The 21099-nt window shown below is 44.1% G+C and overlaps 3 protein-coding genes across 3 annotated transcripts; 1 reads left to right on the forward strand and 2 right to left on the reverse strand.

The window, feature by feature from the left end:
* Window positions 1-430: 430 nt before the first annotated feature.
* On the reverse strand, window positions 431-11861 carry LOC130190992 (3-ketoacyl-CoA thiolase A, peroxisomal-like). The gene is made up of 8 exons (XM_056410667.1): window positions 11537-11861; window positions 10939-11032; window positions 10672-10729; window positions 10486-10565; window positions 7560-7757; window positions 7295-7474; window positions 2777-2823; window positions 431-957 (listed from the first exon to the last, which is right to left on the reverse strand). Exons 1-8 carry the CDS (start codon window positions 11708-11710, stop codon window positions 760-762), a joined length of 1029 nt encoding a protein of 342 aa, XP_056266642.1. The 5' UTR covers window positions 11711-11861; the 3' UTR covers window positions 431-759.
* Window positions 11862-12414: 553 nt separating this feature from the next.
* LOC130191035 (E3 ubiquitin-protein ligase TRIM39-like) lies at window positions 12415-18106 on the forward strand. The gene is made up of 2 exons (XM_056410703.1): window positions 12415-12995; window positions 15235-18106. Exon 2 carries the CDS (start codon window positions 15237-15239, stop codon window positions 16884-16886), a length of 1650 nt encoding a protein of 549 aa, XP_056266678.1. The 5' UTR covers window positions 12415-12995; window positions 15235-15236; the 3' UTR covers window positions 16887-18106.
* LOC130190993 (mitochondrial import receptor subunit TOM20 homolog) lies at window positions 17662-18983 on the reverse strand. The gene is made up of 3 exons (XM_056410668.1): window positions 18919-18983; window positions 18330-18534; window positions 17662-18188 (listed from the first exon to the last, which is right to left on the reverse strand). The coding sequence occupies exons 1-3, from the start codon at window positions 18981-18983 to the stop codon at window positions 18084-18086; spliced, it is 375 nt and encodes a 124-aa protein (XP_056266643.1). The 3' UTR covers window positions 17662-18083.
* Between the last annotated feature and the right edge of the window lie 2116 nt (window positions 18984-21099).

Below are 21099 nucleotides of genomic sequence, written 5' to 3' on the forward strand. Positions count from 1 at the left end.
TCAACACCTTCATTTCTACTCTTTCTTTCAGACCGAGTGCTTTCTCAAGTTGTTCTTCATTTGCACACCTCACCAGTAAATTGCCATCACTTAGAACCTTTGCATACATAATCTCCCCTATTTTATTTGCCAGAGCTGTTGTTCGTACAAACGGACTGATTTTCTTCATGTTCTCTTGATCCTTCTCATGGAACCTTACTATGACAATACATGTATCTGTTTTTCCTCTCTGCCCTTGCTCATCTCCTTCTCTCTCACTTTCCGAATTGTTATTGTCGGCTTTTGTTTGTTTATTAGTCTGTCCATACTTGCCTCGACCGTTACTTCTCAGCCCCCCTAACTCCCCCTCACTCTCTTCTTCACTCCTATGACCACACTCCATGTCTGCCCAGCTGCCTTTGCCTGATACCTTCACGGAGCACTCGTGCCCAACTGCCTCCAAAGAATCTGTCTCCTCTTGATTCAAATGTCGCTCAACCTGCCGACTCGCTCTTCCTCGTGCACGTCCTGTAGATGGCGCCGCCATCTCTTTCTCTCGATCACGGTTCCTACTTCGAGAGCGCTCTTTTCGGTAACTTTGCAGGTTTGTCGACACGTCACCCCTCCCTCCACCTCTATCTCGGGGACGCCCCGCCATCTCACTGCCAGCAGATGCGGACACGGAGAATTTTCTGCTCTCGACAGCAGCTTCGCAGAGAGTTCAGGCTAAACTACCGAAAAACCTGATTCCAGCTCCTGACCAAGTCTGTTCCTTCTCCGTCACAGGAAGCCCCTCCCCCAGGGGAGAGACTTTAACTCGCTGAGGACCAATGAGAATGCACGCGGGCGGCAATCAAACTGAAGGTGCAGCCGGTGTCGGTGCGAGGAGGCGTTACCCTGAGCCAGCAGCTCCTCCCCCAGCTGGATCTCCTCCAGGAAGAACTTCTGCACGGCCTCGGCGTCCTTCAGGTCCGGGAGCTGCAGGACAAACAACGGTCAGCCACGGGAACTCGAGCTCCTCGCTCGGGTCCTTCCGGGTCCCTGAGGCAGGCACGTGCACAGACATTTTGGGGGGCAGGTGCTCAAACCCAAAAAAAGGGCACCCAATGCCAAAAAAAATAATTCTGACAGAGTTGAAGCATTAGCAGCATTACACTGATGATGCTGTCCTCGACCTGCGTTTCCTCTGGCAGCATCAGACCACTAGCTTACATTTTCTTTATGAATAAAGATGAATTATTATAAAGCAACAACAGTACAAGCGTTCTGATTGGCTAATGGGTCGTTATGCCAGCCACGTATTGCCCTCCTCGCTGGTCTGATACGGATCCGTATTGCCCTCTTACGTCATTTTCAAAATGAGCGATATTGATAGACATCAACAGCCAAGAGCAGTGGTCCTCAAACTAAGGCCCGCGGACCGGATACAGGCCGCCTCCACATTTGGCCCGGCCCTCTGAACATCCATCCATCCAGCCATCCATTTTCAATTCCGCTTCATCCTCATCAGGGTCGCGGGGGCGCTGGAGCCGATCCCAGCTGACACAGGGCGAAGGCAGGGGACACCCTGGACAGGCCGCCAGTCCATCTCAGGGCACACGTAGAGACATACAACCATTCACTCTCACATTCACACCTATGGGCAATTTAGAGATCAATTAACCTGACTGCATGTCTTTGGGAGGAAGCCGGAGAACCCGGAGGAAACCCACGCTGCCACGGGGAGAACATGCAAACTCCACACAGAAGAACCGCCCAGACCCTCTGAACAAGAGAGGCCTCATGATTTTTTTTTCAGTCTGGCCACGCAAATCCTAGACAAGCCCGTTAAATAGAACGGAATAAGAATTCTCTCTCTCTCTTTTCTCTCTTCTCTCTCTCTCTCCTCTCTCTCTCCTCTCTCTCTCTTCTCTCTACATAACTAACGTCAGTAAACAGCTGGACAAGGCTTTGAAATCACGGATTTCGTGAGTTTTTTTTGTTTATTTTTGTAGAAAACGTCGGACCAGTTGTGACGTCATGTTTTCAGCAGCGCTAATGTTGTGGTTGATTTATAACAAAACAACGTCAGGGGACAAACACCGTCAGGACCTGTTTGTCTGGTGCTGCGCGTCAGAGGAGAAGGAGGTGCAGCCATTTAGTAGCGCGAGGAGCACTGCGCGGAGGAGGAAGTGGAGGAGGAGGAGGAGGAAGTGGAGGAGAAGGAGGGAGGGGCGCGGCGCATGTCGTGAGCGCCGCGGAGCATGTCGGGGCGAAATTCTCACAATAACTCAAATAAATGCCCCGTCGGATATTAATACACGTTTGGGGGGAGTTTATGACAGAGAGAGTAACATTTATTCTTAAATGCTGATGAATGAAAAAAGTGGGCTCCAGCAAAAAGGGCACTTTACTCATCCAGGGCAAAGGGGCTGGTGCTTGAGCACCACTAGGGCTCTATCTGTGCACGTGCCTGCCCTGAGGTCAGACCTCACAGGAGGTCATCGTCCCGAGAGGAGCTCTGATCTGTGAGCCAGTTGAAGTCCAGCTGCATGCTGGGAGAAACGCTCCTTCAATCCCCATTATCCAATCAGGAGCCAGATAAAAGCAACCTGCTGATCACCGACTGCTGCCTTCAGAATAAAAGCCTAAAAATGATGCTGACTGCTTCTACTACAAATATAATCATCAGTTACATAGCATACAGTGTAGATGTTGACATGATGAAGACTTTGTAGAGAAACCACACAGCTCACTAATCTGCTCCGAGTTGATTGACAGGTGATATCAGGAAGTGATCCAACAGGTGTGAGCTCACCTTCGCCATGCCCGCCGTCTCTTTGGTTGCCTTCTGCTTTCTCCGCCCTGCGACACACACACACACACACACACACACACACACACAGTCAGAGTCCAAACTACTCATGTTTTATGACATTAAAGACAGTTGAGACACATAAGTCCACTTAGAAGACAAACTTTGTTTTCTTTCTAATGTTTTTAACTATTCCTTTAAAGCAGTGGCTCTCAAACTGTTTTCAAATAATAGAATAAATAAAATTGCAATTACATTCAAGTAAACCAAATGTGCAATCACTTTGTTAGAACAATGCAAATAAAGTTATATTCTCAATATACTCTCAGTTCATCCTCAATGTTGAGCTTTTGTTTTGAAGGGCAACAGCAGAAAAGCCGATCTCAGGGAGATCGGCTTTTGGCAAAACGCCAAGTATGTACGTGAAGGTTCAGGCATTTCAACATATTTATTAACGACTACGTTTTATGTCGGTGTACTTTGAACTTGTGTATTATGTGAAGTTCTCATAAAGCTCTTTCTGCATTTCCTCCTGCCGGTCTTTCATAAGAGCTGCAGATAAGAGTGAATAAGAAGTCCTCATGATGTCAGCAGTGTTGGAATAAATGTTAAATATTCAACTACAAAGTAGAAAAGCATGTTTGATACTTGTTTTGAATCATACTGGAATGTTTGCAGAAATTGATTGGATGGCCCTACCCAAAAATATTTCACCTGCCGCCACTGGCAGACGACTGTGTGAGTCTCAGGGAGGTGAAGGTGAGGTTTACACCCACAGAGCTGCAGGTAAGAGGCGGAGCCACCCTGAAGAGGAGAGCTGCTGCGTCACACTCAGGAAACGAGAGTTAACTTCAGAGTCAGAAACACTGCAGCCGAGACGAGTCTCTGCTTTTCTCTCTGAGACGATTCAAAGTGACGTCTTCAGGTTTTTCTCAACAACTCAACAGAGTCTCTTCCAAACACTGGTGAGTACATCTGATCATATTCACACCTGTGATCACCAGGATTAACACAACACTTTAGCTCAGTGGTCACCAACCTTTTTGAGCCCAAGATCCCTGACCTCCGCCTTCATGACCGGCAAGATCTACCTATTGAGGCGTTGAGAGAAAACGACGGTCCAGACTGGACTTATGACTTTTTATTTGGCCTAATTGTCATTTTGGTCCAGCGTTCAAATTGATGTGACCAGGTACACAGAATTTAAGTGTAATATAACAAGTAAGATATTTGTTAAATATGAACAAGAAAGAATTTTTTTTTCAATGAGCAGCTGGATGAACTACCAATATAAATGTTGTATTTATTTACATTTCGTTGCCTCTGTACCTGGACTCTAGCAATGACAATAAATTGAATCCAATCCAATTACAACACAACACTGACAACATGATCAGTCAGTGCAACTCATGTAAGTTCAGCTCTCATCATAATGCCATCAAGTCATGTGACTCCAATCAGTGTGATGGCTGTGACTGAACTCTGTCTGTGAGCTTGTAGTTAGTTCATAAGCACAGACAGACAGTCTGGGGCAGTCTGTCAGCTGTCTGTCAGTCATCCAGCACCTGGTCTTTGATTTGGTGATTTTCTCAACTCCACTGAGTTTTTCGGGGCAAATTTGGTATTCATGAACGTTTTCTCATCTGGGACTGGTTCTGAACTCAGACCGTTGGTGACTACGTTCACATCAGCTCTACAGACATCCTCAGATTTAAATAATTTTCATAATAATAAATATGAGAATCACCATTTGTGACTCCTGCATCTGTGCTTTTTCAAATAATAGAATAAATTCAATTGCAATCACTTTCAAGTAAACCAGATTGCTCTATCAGACAAGAAAAAAAGCTAAATGTTGAGCTTTTGTTTTGAAGGACAACAGCAGAAAAGCCGATCTCACAGAGGTAAGACCTGGCAAGTCGCCAAGAATCTCGGCTGTCGCGCATGCGCAGGCGTAACCTGTTAATGCCGTAACGTAAACATGTACACGAAGGTACAGGCATTTCAACATTTATTTATTGATGACTTAGTTTTATGTCGGTGTACTTTGAGCTTGTGTAATATGTGAAGTTATCAATAAAGGTCTTTCTGCATTTCCCCTGCGCCCCACCTGTAGGGGAGAGCGGGGTAATGTGATACACTTTTTACATTTGCTCCCCTCTAGGCGAGCTTAAATGATATATCAGTAAAACGTACACATTTCCCATTAATTCAGGATGTTACCTAGCAATGTACGTTATCAGAATGTCTTTTGGACAAAGGGCAGTGAAAATATGATTGTTTAAAAAAAAGTGGTCTTGTGTCTCACTTTACCCCTAAGACCTGAGAAGTCAAGGGGGTAAAGTGATCCACTTACTTTTTCCATTTTAAAACTACCATAACAACACATGTTGTAATAGTTACAATCCTGACAGCTAGATTGACAACCACACATTCCAAAACTAATATCGGACTAGTCATAGAATCATGGAGATTAAGATCAATGAAGCACATTTATTTAAACACTTGAAAGTAACTCCGAACAAAATCCTATACAACAAAATACGATGCAAAATGTTTTAATTAACAATCAAATGACAGATAGAACCAGTTAGATTAGAACTCATATGCCAGTTCACGGCAATCAACTGGAGCAAGGCCATGGAACTGGTCAGCTCGTTGTTTCAAGTGTTTGCTCCTCCTCCATCTCATCTGTAAATATTCTCTTTGCCTCAGCTACTGCGCCCCAGGATACTGATTTTACTTCCCCTTTCTATTTTTCTTTATAAATCTTTTGAGGGTTGTCTTGTCAATATTTCTATCCCTTCCAGCTTTTCTTCAGGACTTACACTACCGTTCAAAAGTTTGGGGTCATCCAGACAATTTCGTGTCTTCCATGAAAACTCACTTTTATTTATCAAATGAATTGAAAATTGAATAGAAAATATAGTCAAGACATTGACAAGGTTAGAAATAATGATTAATATTTGAAGTATACATTTTGTTCTTCAAACTTCAAGCTCAAAGGAAGGCCAGTTGTATAGCTTATATCACCAGCATAACTGTTTTCAGCTGTGCTAACATAATTGCACAAGGGTTTTCTAATCAGACATTAGTCTTCTAAGGCGATTAGCAAACACAATGTACCATTAGAACACTGGAGTGATAGTTGATGGAAATGGGCCTCTATACACCTCTGGAGATATTTCATTAGAAACCAGACGTTTCCACCTAGAATAGTCATTTACCACATTAAAGGGTACCTGTAGTGCAAATCACTATGTAGCCAGAGCAAAAGATAATGTGTTTCTAAAGTGTATTCATGCACTGACGGTCCAGTATTCAATAACAATACGTAGTTTAGGCTGTTCAAAGTGCTCAAATCCGACATGCGACAGTGCACTGGAGCTTGAATATGTCGCGGGTGGTGTGACGTCGGAACGTTGATAGAGCGACAGCCAGCCACAGCGGATGTGTTCAGATACCAATGTAAACAACGTCGAGCGCTCGCAAACAAATGCTGAGAGATTGAGAATATGGACGATGAAAGATTGTCTGATTCAGCAACTGGATACTTGTTTGAACCTTTAAAAGCAGACTATCCCCATTTAGTGAATTGTGACAGCGATGATAGCGATGATTCTGATGAAGTTGATGCCGAAGGACCGCCGGTACAGATGCTGCACCGTGCGGACCGTGCACGCAAGTCGGCGGACGTTTGGTGCAGTTGTGGGAAATGTGTGCCACAGAAAACAGACATAGAGTGCATTTGTTGTACGAACTTATGTCCGATGATATAGCAGGGCTCTCAAGTTTTGATGACAGGCAAGCGTGAGATTTCCATCAGCATCCCATACAGCTGACCGTTGCGCTACCGGCATCGAGCGAAAAGAGTTGTCAACGGGGTGCTAGTGACTTTTTCTTTGCTCCGTCCGTCCCGATGCGCGCAAACCGGTGTCGGGAGCTCCGCCGCATTTAGACGGCGGGCAGAGGACTGTCAACGCAACACGTGAGACAGAAATGACGTGCTTCTGCTGTAATGTGGCGCTATAGAAAGTGACAGGGCGGGCCAATTTTTTTATGTCATGCGATCTACCAATACTACGCCGCGATCGACTGGCAGGTCGCCGCGATCGACGTATTGAGCACCCCTGATATAGATTGTGTAATTCTTGAGGCCACCGATCTACCCCAAGAAGCAACGCGTGTAGAAGTGGCTCCGGATTGGCTGAATTCCTTTCAACGACTCTACGTCATAGTGACCTTTGAGCTGGAGTAAATAACTAGCAAAATGGCTGCGCCCACGGATTCGGAATTTTGACAAAGAAATGTAAATCCTCGGGCTATGCGTGACTTGTTGACAATAGCGGCGGGGTAAATATGATTTATTTGATGCGCCGAATGGATGTAGCACGTTGTTGTTTTGCACTACAGGTACCCTTTAAGCATCAAATAAATCAAGTGCAGTAAAAAAATACAATATTTCCCTCTGAGAAATATAAAGTAGTATAAAAGTACTGAAGACTAGTACTTCAGTCTTACCCGCTTGCTCCAGAGCTGCAGGGATGGCGACCGCCGGTCCGATCCCCATCAGGTCCGGGGGGACCCCCACCACCGCGCTGGCCCTCAGGACTCCCAGGACCGGCAGACCCAGAGCCTCGACCGCAGCCCGGCGTCCAATCAGCACGGCCGCTGCCCCGTCGCTCACCTGGCTGGAGTTACCTGAGACAGAACCGTGGGGGCGGGGTTTGAGTCACGGCAGCTGAGAGGGGGAATCGGACTCACTCAGACCCGACGGCCGACCGACCTGCCGTGGTGGTGCCGTCCGGTTTGAAGGCCGGCCTCAGCTTGCTCAGTCCCGCCACAGTCGTCCCCGCCCGGACCCCCTCGTCCCTGGAGACCGTCACCACGCGCTCGCTGCCCTCGGCGTCCTGGACCCGCGTGGTGACCGGAACGATCTCCCGCTCGAACAGACCCAAGCTCTGCGCACGGGCCGCTCTGTGGGGGGGGCGTTTAGAAATATCCACCATAATATTTATATATTATTCATTTATATATATTTATTATATAAATATTGTATATATAATATATACACATATATAATATATATATAATTTAAATTATAAATATGTATATAAATATATAAATAAAATAATCTATTCATAAATACATATAAATATATTTAAATATAGTTATATATTAATTAATTTATATATATACACTACCGTTCAAAAGTTTGGGATCACCCAGACAATTTCGTGTCTTCCTTGAAAAATCACACTTTTATTTATCAAATGAATATAAAATATATTCAAGACATTGACAAGGTTAGAAATAATGATTAATATTTGAAATATTAATTTTGTTCTACAAACTTCAAGCTCAAAGGAAGGCCAGTTGTACAGCTTATATCACCAGCATAACTGTTTTCAGCTGTGCTAACATAATTGCACGGGTTTTCTAATCAGACATTAGTCTTCTAAGGTGATTAGCAAACACAATGTACCATTAGAACACTGGAGTGATAGTTGATGGAAATGGGCCTCTATACACCTATGGAGATATTTCATTAGAAACCAGACGTTTCCACCTAGAATAGTCATTTACCACATTAACAATGTAGAGAGGGTATTTCTGATTAATTTAATGTTATCTTTATTGAAAAAACAGTGCTTTTCTTTGAAAAATAAAGTCATTTCTAAGTGATCCCAAACTTTTGAACGGTAGTGCATATCATTTTTATATAATATAAATAAGATATATACATACCTGCAAACTCATGAGGGGTGAAAAAGGTGACAACGGGGGGGGGGGGGGGGTGCAGGTGACTTTTTTTGTTTTGTTGTCACCACACCACATCCACGTTGTTTGAAGCCTCAAAGCTTTTAGAACCACAACTACAGTCATTTCATTGTTCTGACCACAAATCTAAATAATGATAATAAACAGTTTAAGAACAAAAGGTCCTCCGCTCTGACTCAGCCCTGTAATGATAGTAATAATAAATATACATTGTCATTATATATAATATGGTTAAAGTCATTCATGAACCAACTTCCTTTTTTTTGCCTGAACAGTCCTCATGGACTTGTCCCTGAATCTGTTCTGTCTCTACCTGTTTGTCACGATACTCATATTATAACTTCTATACATATTACATACCTGCCATAAATATCATGATACCCGATACCAGAATTCAATACAATACCATACAAACAATATGGTACCATAAATACGAGACTGGTATATTTATCTATAATAGTAATAAATAAAACATCTGTATGGTTCACTTTTTACCAACTTTTTCAACACTTAACAAATGACAGTAATATTAGTATTAATACAGCCAGCTATGAATGAAACTACATGGTTCCATCATAGCATTGATTACACACTATGAGGCCGTTAGTCTCTGACCAGATGATACAGAGTTCATCATGAGCAGCTGTAGAGTTACAGAACTTTACAGACTGAAACATTTCACTTCTGGCATCTTTGTATTTTTTAAGCCGAAGTCTCTAAAGCTGCGCCACTTCTCTCGCTGTGAGCTGCGCAGCGCAGTGTGCGCAGACAGCTCGACACGGAGCAGCGCGTGCGCTCTGATCGCTCTCTTAATGAAGTATCGATACTAAAAATATGCTAAATCACATCGTGTTTAACGTACAGTACTTTGTTAGCATCGCTACACCGTGCAGCGTGACAGGAGTAGATGTAGCGGGCTAACATTCAAGCTAACCTGAACCCCCAAACGCTGTGGACATCTGAACGCTGATTGGCCGAGACGCGACACGTCCCATCAAAGATGTTTTATTGCGAAGAGCACCACTTCACACTTTTCTCCGCGTCTCACTGCAATCTCAACGGCAGCCGGCCAGGTGAGCCCCCACCCCCCAAAAAACAAAAACTCTTCGGATCTCCACGATTCACGTGGATGACCTATTTTGAGTTCAAAACGGTGAATTACACCGAAAGGTGACAAGTTTGCAGGTATGATATATATACACACACACACACACACATATACAGGACTGTCTCAGAAAATTAGAATATTGTGATAAAGTTCTTTATTTTCTGTAATGCAATTAAAAAAACAAAAATGTCATGCATTCTGGATTCATTACAAATCAACTGAAATATTGCAAGCCTTTTATTCTTGTAATATTGCTGATTATGGCTTACAGCTTAAGAAAACTCTAAAATCCTATCTCATAAAATTTTAATATTACCTCAGACCAAGTAAAAAAAAAGATTTATAACAGCTGAGTGTTTGTCAAGGCTCAGGAAACCCTTGCAGGTGTTTCGAGTTAATTAGACAATTCAAGTGATTTGTTTAATACCCTACTAGTATACTTTTTCATGATATTCTAATATTTAGAGATAGGATATTTGAGTTTTCTTAAGCTGTAAGCCATAATCAGCAATATTAAAAGAATAAAAGGCTTGCAATATTTCAGTTGATTTGTAATGAATCCAGAATGCACGACATTTTTGTTTTTTTAATTGCATTACAGAAAATAAAGAACTTCATCACAATATTCTAATTTTCTGAGACAGTCCTGTATATAAATTCTATATAAATAATATATATATGTTTACATATATATTAATACATAAAAAATATGTATAAACATATATATATATATATAATGTATATATAATAAATATTTATAAATAATATATATACAATAAATAAATGATATATATATATATATCTGTGATGTGAGAGCTTGTACCTGCGATGTTGAACACAGCCTGCAGGCCGGAGGAACATTGCCGGTTGACGGTGTAACACGGCACCGTGTCCGGAAACCCGCTGAAACGAAGACAGAGCTGTGAGACACGCCGCGGCGGGACGGAGGAGGACGAGCGCGTGAGTCAGTGATGATGATGAAGAGGAGGAGGAGGAGGAGGAGTCTGACCTGAGGAAGTGAGCCACCCTGGCCATCACAGCACCGGCTCCGGGCTGCAGCACGTTACCTGCAGACAGCAATACACAACCAAAATATCAAAAACACACCAGCAATAACAAGTACACAAAAGTACACAAGAGTACACGCAAGTACACAAGAGTACACGCAAGTACACAAGAGTACACGTAAGTAAACAAGAGTACACGCAAATACACGCAAGTACACTAGAGTACACACAAGTACATCAAATATTAAAATAGTATTTCGGTTTCCCACCGACACAAACGTCTCCCAGCCGGTCGGGAGGAAGGCCAACGTCCGCGAGCACCGCGCGCATCACGGCGCTCAGCAGCTCGTCAGGCGTCGTGTCCTGCAGACAAGCAGCAGGGCTCGTTAACCCCAAAGGTCAGAGGTCAGAGGTCAGGGGAGGAGTTAGAGTACAGGGAGTATTCGTAGCTTCATGGAGTTAAAGTACAATAAGTATTCTCAGCATTTAAAGTACAATAAGTTTTCTCAGCTTCATGTAGTTAAGTACAATAAGTATTTTCAGATGTATGAAGTTAAAGTACATTACGTATTCGTAACTTCATGTAGTTAAAGTACAATAAGTATTCTCAGCTTTATGTTTTTATTTAAAAGTACAATACGTATTCTCAGCTTCATGTAGTTAAAGTACAATAAGTATTCCCAGCTTTATGTTTTTATTTAAAAGTACAATAAGTATTCTCAGATTTATGTAGTTAAAGTACATGAAGTATTCGTAACTTCATGTAGTTAAAGTACAGGAAGTATTCTCATCTTCGTGTCGTACAACTAGCAGCAATAAAGTTACACATGTTTTCTGAGCTCATGAGTACTCGTTAGTCCCAGTTACCTTGAACGCCCCTCTCTTCGCTTTCCCGATGGCGGTCCTCGGTCCGTGAACCACCACCACGTCCTGCGGGCTGCTGCCCGGCGCCGAGCCGCACTCCGTCCGCCGTACATCCCGCGTGTACCTCGGGGAACCGGAGGACGACAAGTGGCCCGAAATGACTTTTAATCTGTGCATTATGACGACAAAACACCAGAGTTTAATCTGCGAGATTAATACATGGAGTTCGTACTCTGCTCCCAGCTGTCAACTGGCGGGACGGAAAGCGCGGAGGGACAAACTACAGCGAATCGAGTCCGAGCGGTAGATGCTCTGTATGATCAGCGATCGAGTAAATGACACGTGAATTAAGACAGATATGAGCGTGAAGGTGTGTGAATTAATGATATTGTGTGTGTGTGTGTGTGTGTGTGTGTGTGTGTGTGTGTGTGTGTGTGTGTGTTTGAGTGATGGTGATCTTGTGTCAATGTGTGTGAATAAATGAACTCATGTGTGTGTGTGTGTGTGAATGAACTCATGTGTGTGTGTGTGTGAGTGTGTGTGAATGTTCTCGTGAATGAATGAATAATTAACCACCAGCACGAGCCGCTGCAAAAATGTAAACAATTGACTATTTTCTCTCCATTTCCACAAAGTCCATAAGACAGAAACACAGACCCAAAGAATGCAGCGCAACGTTTGACGGAGTGTTTTCATTGGACACCAGGGGACCGCAATGCATTGTGGGATTCCAGACCGGCAACGCAACAACTTGAGGGTTGAAAGTGGCACAATTGTAACTTGATGCAAATCACAGTTATTTAGCTTGAACGTGTTTTAAGGAGAAGAAGCAGCAGACAATAAATAGTTATGAGTTGATGGACAGGTGACGTCAGGAAGAGTTCAACCGGTGTGAGCTTTGCCCTGCGCTTTGTCTCTCAGGTTGCCTTCTGCTTTCTCCGCCCTGCGACACAAACACAGTCAGAGTCCAAACTATCAACGTTTTATTAAAAACAAAGAGACAGTTGAAGCACACAAGTCCACTTAAAAGACACACTTTGTTTTCTTTATAAAGTTTGTAACTGTTCCTTTACAGTAACTTTGGTTTAAGCGGTTCAATCACTGACAGCTGACACGTCACTGTCTCTGTGTCCTGCAGAGAGGACATTAATCAGCTTTAATACATTACATAACTATTCCTGCCGGCTGTACATGAAACATGGTTTGTCTTCATGAACATCTTCAGGGTTCTACTGTTTCACTTCCGCTTCCTGCAGCTTTACTGTGTTTCATAAGAGCTGCAGATAAGAGGCGGAGCCACCCTGAAGAGGAGAGCTGCTGCGTCACACTCAGGAAACGAGAGTTAACTTCAGAGTCAGAAACACTGCAGTCGAGACGAGTCTCTGCTTTTCTCTCAGAGACGATTCAAAGTGACGTCTTCAGGTTTTTCTCAACAACTCAACAGAGTCTCTTCCAAACACTGGTGAGTACTTCCAGGCACGTGCACAGGTAGAGCCCTAGTGGTGCTCAAGCACCAGCCCTTTTGCCCTGGATGAGTAAAGTGCCCTTTTTGCTGGAGCCCATTTTTTTTCTTCATTAATAAGTATTTAAGAATAAAAAATAGTCTCTGTCATCAAGTCCTCCCAAATGTGTTTGGATATCTCTCGGGGCATTTATTGGAGTTCTTGTGAGAATTTCGCCCCGACATGCTCCGCGGCGCTCACGAGCCCCCGCCGCGCCCCTCCTCCTCCTCCTCCTCCTCCTCCTCACCCAGTGCTCCTCGCGCCACCAAGCAGCTGCACCTCCTTCTCCTCTGACCCGCAGCATCAGACACACAGGTCATGAGTCATGACGGTGTTTGTCCCCTGACGTTGTTTGGTGATAAATTAACCACAACTGAAAATATAACGTCACAACTGGTCCGACGTTTCCGAAAAAAAATAAACAAACACAAATTCCCGAAATCCGTGATTTCAAAGCCTCGTCCAGCTGCTTACTGACGTCATGTTTGAGAGAGAGAGAGAGATCTGTTTTATAAATGCCATTTAGACAATTTCGATAGTATGTTGAATTTATTAATTCATTTTATAAATGTCACAATAATTCACAGCTAGAACAGAGCAGCTAAACTATGCTAACAATAGCTCTCGGTGTCATGCTATCCATGTGCCACATTGTTTGATGTGGTATGTTTCTCTTTGTTTTGTCTGTTCCAGTTTTACAAAGATCAATCTTGTAGGAGTAATTGCAGAGGGTGAAAAGAGTAAACGCAAGAAAAAACAACACTTTAATAGCTTCTTACTAACCAAGAGTGATGTCATGCTGGGAGATATCTGATTGAGGCCTTAAAACGTTTTTACAGAAGTTTGATATTTCCCGACATGACCGAACGGTCGAGGTTAGTACGTTGTTTATTATATGGCATTTTTGGCTCCTATTATTTTGTAATTGAAAATAAATTGTAATTGTTAATAGAAAACATGTCATTTTGTTCAACTCTCATGTCTTCTCACGACACAATGTGTTTCAAGTGTTGCTAGCAACCAACTCCTTAACTTGGAAAAATCATTTTGGCGATGGGTGCCCTTTTTTTTGGTTTGAGCACCTGCCCCCCCAAAATGTCTGTGCACGTGCCTGAGTACATCTGATCATATTCACACCTGTGATCACCAGGATTGACACAACACTTTAGCTTTACTCGGGCAGGAAGTTCCTCTCTTATCGCTTCATACCTGATGAATTATTAACAATATAACTGTGGCTGTCTGTCCACAGTCCCACGACACAGAAACTCACTTTAACTGCTGTAAACTGTCTCAGGAGGACTTTAGTAACTAGTAACTGAATCTGTGGTTTTCAGTTTAGTCTCACTCTGACTTTCCTGCTTTTGTTACTGTTCATGATCACTTCCTCTATTTCCTCTAGTAGTTCCACAATAAGAGTTTATGGCTTTTATTGTGAAGCAGCTGGAGGAAATGTGATGTGTTAGTCATCAGTCAGCAGAGCTTTGTTGTCAGAGCTGTTGTCAGAAATAGTTACTACTAGTTCTCACTCACCGTAGTGATGGCGTGTTTCTGGTCTCCTGGGGACAGAAGGTCTCGTGTTGACGTGTCCTCCCCTTGATGAAGTCCTCCTCAGTCTCAGGTGTGATGAAGACGCGTAATAGTCAGGCTGTGGGTGGGAGAGTCTTTACCTGGAAGGCAAAGTAGTTCAGTCTAGTCAGGGATCATTTTCAGGTGGTGTCTGGATCTCCACTGAGAGACGCCCACAGTTGGTGTCATCAGCATAGCTATGGTAGGAAACGCCAGAGCTGAGAGAGTTGGAGTACAGAGAGAAGAGGAGGGGATCCAGGACGGAGCCCTGAGGTACCCCACTAGTGAGAGGACAAGGTTCAGACACAACTCCTCTCCAGGTTACCTGGTGAGTGCGGTCGTTGAGGTAGGATGAGAAGAGGGAGAGAGCAGAACCTGAGATACCAGGTCCTGAAGGGAGGACATGAGGATCTGGTGGTCCACTGTGTCAAATGCAGCAGAAAGGTCTAGAAGGATAAGGACAGAGGAGAGAGAGGCTGCTCTAGCAGTGTGAAGGTGCTCAGAGACAACGAGGAGGGCAGTCTCTGTTGAGAGGCCCGCCTTGAAACCAGAAATTATTTTTACTTTTCAACAAATGATTGAATTCTATTTCGAATAACATGTTCTTCTTTTCTTCCACAATGTGTGTAGAGATGGCTTCTTCAAACCTTCTGCTGTCTGAAGATCAGTTCCTGTGCTCCGTCTGTCTGGATGTGTTCACTGATCCAGTCACAACACCATGTGGACACAACTTCTGCAAAAAGTGCATCAATCATTACTGGAATACCAACAACCAGAACATGTGTCCACTGTGTCAAAAGGTTTTCACCTCAAGACCTGAGCTGCTCGTCAACACCTTCATGTCTGAGATGGTTTCTCAGTTCAGACAGTCGACTCAGCAGAAAGCCAGCAGCAGCAGCTCAGAGCAACAAGAGTCCAGACCAGGAGAAGTTCCCTGTGACGTCTGCACTGGAACCAAACTGAAGGCCCTGAAGTCCTGCCTGGTGTGTCTGGTCTCCTACTGTGAGACTCACCTGGAGCCTCACCTGACAGCTTCACGCCTGAAGAGACATCAGCTGATGGACCCTGTGGAGAACCTGGAAGACAGGATGTGTCTGAAGCACGATAAACCTCTGGAGCTGTTCTGTAGGACCGACCAGACGTGTGTCTGCATGCTCTGCACTGTGTTGGACCACAAGATGCACAATGTTGTTCCTCTGAAACAAGAATGTGAAGGAAAGAAGGTGGAGCTGCAGAAGACAGAGGCTGAAACTCAGGAGATGATCCAGAAGAGACGCCTGAAGATTCAGGAGGTCCAACACAACGTGAAGCTCAGTGAGGAAGATGCAGACCGAGAGAAAGCAGAAGGTGTTCAGGTCTTCACTGGTCTGAAGGAGTCTGTGGAGAGGAAACTGAACGAGCTCATCACTACGATAGAAGAGAAGCAGAGAAGCACCAAGAAACAGGCTGAAGACGCCATCAGAGAGATGGAACAGGAGATCTCTGATCTGATGAAGAGGAGCACTGAGGTGGAGAAGCTCTCCCTCTCTGAAGACCACCTCCACCTCCTCCAGAGTGTCCAGTCCCTCAACATCCACCATCCACCACCCACCAAGGACTGGTCTCAGGTCAGTGTTCCTCCAGCATCACATGAGGGGACTGTGAGGAGAGCTGTGTCTCAGCTGGAGGAGACGCTCAGCAACATGATGAAGACGCTGGTTGAAGTTGAGATGAAGAGGGTCCAGAAGTTTGCAGTGGACGTGACTCTTGATCCTGAAACAGCTCATCATGACCTCATCCTGTCTGATGACGGGAAACAAGTGAAACGTGCTCAGGTACAGCAGCCACGTCTCCCCGACAATCCACAGAGGTTCTCTTCTTGTCTCTGTGTTTTAGGAACACAGAAGTTCTCTTCAGAAAAACTTTATTATGAGGTTCAAGTTAAACAAAAGACTGAATTGTTTTTAGGAGTGGCCAGAGAGTCGGTCAACAGGAAAGAAGTCATCATACCGAGTCCTCAGAACGGTTACTGGACTATATGGTTGATAAATGGAAACAATTACTACGCTCTTGATGACCCTCCAGTTGTTCTCTCCCTGAAGTCTCGGCCTCAGAAGGTGGGGGTGTTTGTGGACTATGAGGAGGGTCTGGTCTCCTTCTATGACGTAGAAGCTGCAGCTCTCATCTACTCCTTTACTGGCTGCTCCTTCAAGGAGAAACTCCTCCCATACTTCAGTCCTGGTCGTTATCTTGATGGTATAAACTCTGCTCCTCTGATCATCTCTCCTGTTAGAGTAAACTAGGCACTCTTTGGTTATTGTAATGATTTTCTTCATTGAAGAGAATAAATGTACATATCTTGTCTTAATATCATGCAGTTGAACTTGACATCTTACTGTGGTGATTGATTTACACGTCATTATTAAATGTATCCCGTTACATATAAACATATTAATCTCTTAAACTCTGCATCATGACACATATGTACAATATCAATTCAAATCTTTGTTAAATCTAAGACATTTATTTCCACGTCCAGAAGAAAGATCCAGAAAAGTAAAGCCTGGTTGACAGAAGTTGTTTCATGACAAATAAATTGTATTCTGTGACTTCCATAATAAAAGATGTTTACAAGCAAAACAAGACTTTTAAAATAAATATAATTTTTACAGTTCTTACAAGTCCATCTGAAACCATGAGTCAATTGACAGAAAATGAAATGGAAACTATTTGTAATGGTTTAATAAATGTTACCTGTAAAAACATTTCATGTTTCCAGCTTCACAAATGTGAAGTTGTGCTACTTTTCTTTGTTAATAATGTCAATGCTTTAGTCATAATGTTGAGGTTTGGCCAAACAAACATTGTGAAGGTGTCAGTTCAGGATGCCGACTGGACACGAGGAGCTGGAGTCCAGATGTGGCTCGTCGTGTCCCAAGTTCTCAGGTACAGAAATAAAAGACATTGGAAATGTTTTCTCACTACAAGCTATTTACTAAACGGATGACACAGCGACCAGCAAGAAGTAGATAGAGGCGTAATTTAATAAAAATAAAATAATCTCACAAGACAACTTCAGTCTGTCCACATTGTTTTATTTTCCTACAGAGCGTCGTCCTCTCAAAATGACTAAACAAAACATTTCAGCACTTTTTTTACAAAGTGTTTGCGAGTCGAGAACGAACAGAAGACCGATAACAAACTAATTGAAACAATAAATACTTTGTGGAGCGGAGAGAAGATTCCCGTTTCTGGAACGTTCCACGACTGATAAAGGAACCGCGAGGACGGAGTAACCCTGGAACACGATGCTGTCGGGACGGGAGAGGGGGGGGGCTGTTATGATCCAGATACTCTTCATACCCCAAAACGGGTCATTTAAGTTAAAAGACAAACACACGACTGTCATGGATAAACCAGGAATTAAAAAAACTAAATTCCACTTCCGGAAGTGATGGACGTCGGCCGGCGTGATGGAGGCCGAGGCGTTGGCGAGGTCGTCACGGAGGGTCCACGTGAGGAAGAGGAGGAGGAGGAGGGCTCGGGGGCGGTCTCCTCCTGGTCCTCATGTCGTCCTCGCTCAGACTCTGGGCGCTCACGATCCGCTGCAGGACCGGAGCACAACACACAGCGGGGTTAGTCTCTCTTCTCGGTGGCCCGTCGTTATGTTCTTCTGCTCCCGCTTGTTCCCGCGTGGAGAACCGAAGGACTCGCGGAGGTCCGAGAGGAGCGCTGGGCCCGCCTACCTGGCTGATGCTGGGCAGCTTGGTGAGCAGCATCTGGAAGACGGGCGGAGGCAGAGTCTGCTGCAGCACCTGCAGCAGCTGCTGCGGCTGACCGCACACGGCGATGGCGTTGGTCAGGTGGTCCACGCCTTTCTCTAGTCGCCTGTGGAGCGCAGACACGAGGCGTGAAGACGAGCACTCGGGGCGTCTTCTTCTTCTTCTTCTTCTTTTTTAACGGCGGTTGGCATCCATATAATTGGTGCATTACCGCCACCCTCTGGAGTACTATTCCGTTAGTTGACGCCTTACCCCCAACACCAACAAACCCCCCCCCCCCCAAAAGATAAATAAAATTATATATATATATATATAAATAAATAAACAAATAAAAATATATAACAAACCAAAATGTAACCCTCATCCCTACATTTCAACGATACCCTATAATAAACCCCTGTTTCCTTTAAGAACGTGAACAGAACTCTAATCTGTGCTCCCCACGCTCAGTATTCCCTTCAGTGGAGACTCACGCACCCCCAATTCCCCCAGTTTCTTCCTCATCACCTCTATGAGTTTCATGCTCCTTACAATTAACCACCACATGCTCCACCGACTCCTCTTCTCCACATCCTTCACACAGCCTGTCTGCTGTTTCCCGATCATTTCCAGTGTCATGTTGAGTGTGGCCCAACCGTAGCCTTGTCAGCACCGTTTCCTCTCTCCTGTTCCAACTTCCCACCCTGGTTGCCGTAACACTCCTGTGAATAAGATACAGATGTCTCCCTTTCTTCTCTCTGTTCCACCTATTTTGCCACATTTGGTTGACGTTTTCCCAGATAATACTCTTGACCTCCGCCTTACTGATGCTAACTCTCATTTCTATGTCTCCTTTCTTTAAAGCCCTCTTTGCCAACTTGTCTGCCCTCTCATTCCCACTCAGCCCTATATGTGCTGGAACCCACATGAATGTCACCTGACCTCCCTGGTTGGTGACGCGTGAGGCCGACTGAAGGACCTCATAGAGAATGTCTTGCCGACTGCTTGAATGAAAAGATCTGAGGCTTGCTAGGACTGAAGCTGCATCGGAGCATATTAACACCTCGTCCTGTTTTGCCTTTTCCACCCATCGTAACGCCACCAGCACTGCCACCATCTCCACTGTGTCGACCCCTAGCCTATCAGATGTTCTCCTGTTGATCCCTCCTCCTTTATCTGGTATTGCCACCCCAAATCCTGTCACTCCTGTCTCAGGTTTCTTCGCACCGTCCGTATAAATCATAGTATATTCACTGTATATTTCCGTGACTCGATATTCAAATGCACTTAACAAATCCCCTTTTCCTTTCTCTTCTCTTTTTAAATCTAGCAGATACCAGTCTACTTCAGGCCACACCAGTGTCCATGGAGCCACCACCGGGTAAACCACAGAGGGGTTTATTCTGAGATCAAACACCTTAAACTCCTTTGCAATGTCATTGCCTATCCGACCAAAGTTATTTTTCTGGCTCCTCCCATTCTCCCAGACCGCCTGCAACACTCCTTTTGCAGGGTGAGCATTATTGTGTCCCTGCAAATTAGCCCAGTAGTTTGCCATTAGTTGCTTTCTTCTTAAATCCAGCGACATTTCTCCCATTTCCACCTGCAGGGCAGGGATTGGCGATGTTTTAAAAGCTCCACTACAAACTCGTAATGCCTGCGCCTGAACCACATCTAATCTACCAATTAAAGATTTAGCTGCTGATCCATATGCTACGCTTCCATAATCCAACGCCGATCTCATCAAGGCCACATAAATGGTTTTTAAAGCTGAACAGCTGGCTCCCCACTCCCTACCACTCACACATCTCATCACATTTATTACTTTTTTGCATTTTTCCTCTCCTCTCCTGAAGTGATCTGCCCATGTTAACCGTGAATCAAAAAGAACCCCCAGAAATTTAAATGTGCCCACCCTTTCTAATTCTTTCCCATACATCGTAAGCTTCATCCCATCCTTCATTATTTTCCTGGTGAAAAAAACCGTTTGTGTTTTTTCCACTGAGAACCTGAACCCCCAATCATATCCCCACTCCACCACCTCATCGATTGCTTTTTGAACTTTTCTGACAGCATGTTCCATGTTCCTTCCTTTCTTCCATAATGCCCCATCATCAGCAAACAGAGACCTACCGATATCTATTGGTACCTTTGTGAATATGTCATTCATCATAATGATGAAGAGTAGCGGGCTAATCACACTGCCTTGAGGCGTGCCATTATCGACTAAGTACTGACTTGACACGTCTGACCCTATCCGTACTTGAATTTTCCTTCCAAACAGAAAATCCTTTACCCAGTTATAGACTCTCCCACCAATTCCCATGTTGTGCATCTTGATGAGCAAACCTTCCTTCCACATCATGTCAACGGCTTTTTCAATGTCAAAAAACACTGCAACGACTGCCTCTTTATTAGCCTGGGCCTTTCTAACATCAGTCTCTAGCCTTATCACTGAGTCCATGGTGTTTCTACCCTTCCTAAAGCCACTCTGAAAACTTGCCAGCATTCCTCTCTTCTCAAGCGTATATGAAAATCTTTCCGTTATCATCCTTTCCATTACTTTACACATATTAGATGTTAGTGATATTGGTCTGTAGCTGGTGGGTTTAGATGGATCTTTGCCATGTTTTCTAATTGGGATCACTACTGCCTCCTTCCATACGCTCGGTAACTTTCCTTCCTCCCATACTCTGTTATAAAGGCACAGCAGCTTAAAAAGTGCTCCCTTTCCCAAATGCTTTAGCATGACGTA

The sequence above is a fragment of the Pseudoliparis swirei genome, unplaced genomic scaffold (genome assembly GCF_029220125.1).
Source record: "Pseudoliparis swirei isolate HS2019 ecotype Mariana Trench unplaced genomic scaffold, NWPU_hadal_v1 hadal_26, whole genome shotgun sequence".
Taxonomy (NCBI): domain Eukaryota; kingdom Metazoa; phylum Chordata; class Actinopteri; order Perciformes; family Liparidae; genus Pseudoliparis; species Pseudoliparis swirei.